Genomic DNA, 5,199 nt, shown 5'->3' with positions numbered 1-5,199 from the left:
TTGATAGACCTTCAGAGCAGTGTGAAAGGTAATAGTTACAATATAAGACCTCTTGCTGTCTCTTGACGTATGCTGCTGATTGTGTTGGGTTGCATGATGCATCCCCTTCCACATTGTCAGGTACAGCTGTAACCAGAGAGCCACAGAGCTTTCTCTCATTCTAGGTAGGAATATAAAGAATTGGACAAAAGATGGGGAGGTTAATACAGCTGGCTATTCCACATCCCTAGGAAAAAGCATAGGCAAATCTTATGCATGTAAAAGGTTGGAATTAGTAAATCCTTCTCTGATTTGCACATTCAGGAAGAACATCAACAATCATTTTCCACTATCATTTCCAGATGTCTTTTTTTTCCTAGATAAAAGGTGAGCAAACCGGGGCTTGGGCTAGTCAGTTACCATCAGGTCTGCCCAACTTCTTGCACAGCTCCACAAGCTAATCAGGCAGAGGTGACCAAAGCAGCAAGATGTTGCCACCAGTTCTTATCATTTCAATAAGTATTGTAGCTATTGAAGTTGTTGTTGGACTTATTGGAAATGGATTTATTACAGCTGTTAATACCATTAACTGGATCAAAAGCAAAAAAAATTTCTTCCGCTGATATGATCCTGATCTTTCTGAGCACATCAAGATTTATCTTGCAGGTGACCATACTGATGCACATTCATAGTGTCTACTTTGTGGATGTGTTTAAGTTAGCTTCTGTGTACAAAGCTTTTGGTGCTGTATGGATGTTTGTAAACCATGCCAGTTTGTGGTTCAGTACCTGGCTCTAGGTACTCTACTGTGTAAAAATAATCAATGTCACCCAATGGCTGTTGCTGCAAATCAGGCTCAGAATAGCTGGGATGCTCCCATGGCTGCTTCTAGGATCATTGGTGATCTCTTCTGTGACTTCTCTTCCTTTGATATGGATTACACCCAGCGCTTACCTCTGCAGCTCCACGGGGAACTGTAGAGAAAATAGCACAGCACGTATCACTGACTGGGACAGTTCGCATCTCTATCTGCTTCTTCTTTACTTTGTAGGCTGCTTTTTTCCTCTAGTACTATCTGTGGTAACCTCAGCCCTATTAGTTACTTCTCTATGGAAACACACAAAGAAGATGCAATGTTATGTAGATACGTTCAGGGATCCTTTGATAGTTGTTCACCTAACTGCCATTAAATCCATTATTTCTTTCTTGATCCTGTATATTTCCAGTTTTGTAGCTCAAATTCTGTTGATATCGTCAACTTCTCAAAGTAAAGATGTTGTGAAAGTTGCAGTATCCTTAGATGTAGCTGGGGCGTATCCTTCCATACACTCTATTATCCTGATCATAATCAATTCAAAACTGAAATTGGCATTCAGGATGCTGTGCCAGCATCTTCAGTGCCATTTGGAAAATATGACTTTATGCCTCATATTATAGCTTAAGAGAAACACTCTGAAGTAACAGATCTGGAATCAAGACATCTATGCATTTACTGTTTCATTGTCTTTTTTCTTAGTAACTTTCATCTTTCAGAGATTTCTGTGATTAGACCTCCGTAACATTTGAGAACGTCTGAATTAACATGCATTTTTACCTTTTGTTCTACACCAGTCTTGCTCCCTCAATCTTATTAAATAAAGAGTGAGAATAAGAATGCACTGAAAGGAAACAATGCACTTAAATAATGAATCAAGTACAGGATGCTTTGTGATTTCAGATTCTAAGCTACTACATAGAAAATTAACTTTATCCCAGCCAAAACCAGCACAAAGACTGAGTTTTATGATACATTTGAATTGAAGAAAATGGGGCTAAAACAGAACCAAATTTACAGAGCTCACAAATATCAGTTCTCTGCTAAAGGATATTTCACCTGAGAAGCTTAAAATTTGATGAAGCACATGCTGTACAAGCCATAGCTGGTGTGACATACAAACAAAATATGCTTCAAAACATGAAAAACTACCTAAATGATAACCTGAGGGAAAATTAAGATATGGAAACATACAGCCAATTAATGTAATCAAATTATATTCTGAATCAGATTTACTTGTGTTAGGATTCCAGTACATATATAACAATTTAGTGGTTAAATACCTCTTTAAAACAGATCCTTTTTCTCAAAACATATTTTATGCTCATTCATTTTGTTTTCTTTAATGTGGTTTGCTAAGGTGGTGATTACAATGTAAACAGATGTAGGTACATAGATCTACCTGTCCACTGTAGAAAACCTTCTTGTTGAGTTGACTGTTCTGATCACAAATTTGCCTTTTTACATGATTTGCTGTTGCTTTGAGTAGTTGTGAGTTGTTTCTAAGGTTGTTCTCTTTTAATATTTTATGCTAGTATGAAGTTTTACATGCAGTTGATGAAATATGTTCCTCAACAAATCCTGTCATGTTTTATCAAATAATGTGTTAGATGATTCTACTCTGAAATTCTCAGCTCAGCTCAAGTATTTTTATGCTGTATATCCTCTCTGCAGGCATTTAGATAACGCTAGATTATAAATCACTATGGTGAGAGTTTCAGTCTCATCTATAAAACTAATGAAGAGGGTGATTCACTTAGTGTTGGAGTGTGTTGGCTTCAGTGTTTGAAACATTGGAGTAAAATGCTTTGAAATCACTATTTAACAATATTAGACAAAGAGTGAACATAATGTTTTTAACTGGTGTCTTAAAATACTGTTTACAATGAAATATATGTTAATAGGAGGCATAAATGCATGCATATGAAGTGATATGATTATTAGTATGTGTAAACAGTGGGGTCAAACTGCATAGCAGGAAAGGAAGATGGTTAGATTCATCAACAGAGAGTTTGGAGGCACAGTACAGCGTACTGTAAAACTGAGACTACCGTAATGTCCAGTGCTGTGCATGCTACATCAAGAGAGACCCAAAAGTCCCTCCAGAGCCCTGCCTGTGTAGTTCTGCAGGGCAGCAGATGGGAACTGCCCTGCTCACGCTGCAGCACCACCTTGCTCTGCAGCTGCATGCCCTGCCAACATGGACCAAGATTAGAAGAGTCACACAGCGATAGCTCTTTTGATCCTTTTTCCACCTGGCAACATCATGAAAAGAAAGCTTCCTGAAGGAAATGAGGGATTCTTTGGTGGGTTTCTGTGTAGTTCTGCAGGGCAGCAGATGGGAACTGCCCTGCTCACGCTGCAGCACCACCTTGCTCTGCAGCTGCATGCCCTGCCAACATGGACCAAGATTAGAAGAGTCACACAGCGATAGCTCTTTTGATCCTTTTTCCACCTGGCAACATCATGAAAAGAAAGCTTCCTGAAGGAAATGAGGGATTCTTTGGTGCGTTTGTTGTTTGTTGTGGGTTTTTTTTGGGGGGGGGCAGGGGCGGTAATGGTGTTTGTTTTATTTTAACCTGATCGAGAAGCTCTGGTAAAATTAATTTCCCCATAGAGCTCACTTCTCTTTAGGTGTCTCCAAACCCATTTCTGGTGGCAGTCTGAAGGAAAGGGATCAGAGCCAAGTATGGAAATAACGACCCCTGCTCAGCTTTTTCACTGCCTCCTCATCTTCAGAAGGGGGAGATCTGAAGCAGGTGCAGTGATTAATAAAATATCCTTCAGTGCTTCCAGGGGAAAGGAGGACAAAGCTCAAGCACTTGATGTCTTTATATTGTATTGATGAAAGTTTTGTTACACACAGCATAGAGTGGGATAGATAGGTACATAAATTAGAATTTTAAATGACTGAATTGGTAAATAAATTATTAGTTTTGTCCTTTCTCTTTCCATCTTTCCCCCAAGATTCAATTTATTTTCATGTCTTCTTCCACAGTAAATACAGTTTCACATTTATTTTCTGATCTTGCCCTGCTCTTTGGATTTCAACCTTTCCCTTCCTAAAATCATTATTTGTATTCTCTGCAGATCTAGACTTCTTTTTCTGGTACATTTTAAAAAAAGCTTTCTGATTATTATTTTACAACGAAATATCATGCACCAAATTATAGCAGGCTTGTTTCTATATCTAGTTTATGCCACAAAGCAGATAAATAAATCTGATGAATGTTTTGGCAATTACTATTTTTACACAAAAAAAATTAAAAATAACATTGTTGAGATTTCATTGTCTAAGAAGTGTTTATATGGTGATTAAAAATAAGACTCAGCTCACCAGTACAATTCCATGGAACTTTACAAATGACATGAAATGTAGACAACATGAATGGGAAAATACCATCTGCAGTTCGTATAAGGCAGTAGCTATGGTGGCACCAAGATCGTTGTCAAGATGATGAAAAAGGTGATTAGTGCAGTTGTTCATACCAACTAAATGCAAACCAAGCCTTCTCTCCTCCAACTTTTCCTTTTTTTAGTGCCACGGTGCTTGCTTTTCTAGGTCAGAATTCATCACAGTTCTCTTTCCAGGAAAAGCAGTATTTTGTTGTGCAGAAATTAAGGGACTTCTGATTGTAATCTCAGTGGCATCTTCATGAAGCTGGCAATTTTCTCCCTACCAGTCTTCTAGCATGTGAATCAGAAAGGAGAGCTACCACAGACATTCTGGGTTCCAACTGCTGCTCTGCTTTGTCATGTCTTTCCTTTTGCCTGGATTAATCACAGGCTGTACCTGACCATTCGGTCAGCAGCTGGGTGGTGGATATAAACTCTGATATCTCTAATATTAATATCTCTCTTCTGCTAACCACGGAGTCTTCCTTCTTCTTTCTGATATTTTTGTGTCCTCCATGGTGCTAATTACCTCTCTGCAGAGGTAATACACAAGGAAAAACTGCCAGTGCCAGGGATCCCAGAACAGATGTTCTTGTAAATGCCACTAAAGTTCTAATTTTCTCTGTTGCCAGTTTTCTAGCAGTGATCATGAAACCTTTGACCTTCTTTGCATCTGACAGCACCATGGTGCTAATTTATTCTGATTAATTATGTTTAATCTCAAAAATAAAATGTGTCAATGAAGATGCCACACCGTACCTATCTTTTCTTGAAATATGACTTCCCACCTTCCTGCAAGGTCTGGAGAAGAGTTCTACCTTCTGGAAGAATTTATAATAGGATTATAACCTGGGATTAGTTTTATCTCTATTTATTTATTGTCTTCCTTATTGTAATGCTCAGCCTTCATTTCATTAATATCACAAGGACAGTTTCTTCAATGTTATGAAATACTTCTCAAAGCTAATCCCTCTTCCCCTCAATATTTGTTATCCTGTTTGTTTCTTGTT

General features: G+C 38.2%; 1 protein-coding gene across 1 annotated transcript; it reads left to right on the top strand.

Annotated features, from left to right (window-relative positions):
• The first annotated feature begins 467 nt into the window (after positions 1–467).
• On the top strand, positions 468–1,416 carry LOC103904662 (taste receptor type 2 member 40-like). The gene is given in 2 exon segments (XM_009286161.1): positions 468–581; positions 583–1,416. Coding segments are annotated over 2 exon segments (948 nt in total).
• The last annotated feature ends 3,783 nt before the right edge of the window (positions 1,417–5,199 follow it).

This window comes from Aptenodytes forsteri, unplaced genomic scaffold (genome assembly GCF_000699145.1).
Source record: "Aptenodytes forsteri isolate BGI_AS27 unplaced genomic scaffold, ASM69914v1 Scaffold231, whole genome shotgun sequence".
In the NCBI taxonomy this organism is placed as follows: Eukaryota; Metazoa; Chordata; class Aves; order Sphenisciformes; family Spheniscidae; genus Aptenodytes; species Aptenodytes forsteri.
Note: the sequence above shows the minus strand (reverse complement) of the source record. Positions and strands in the feature narration are given on the sequence as shown.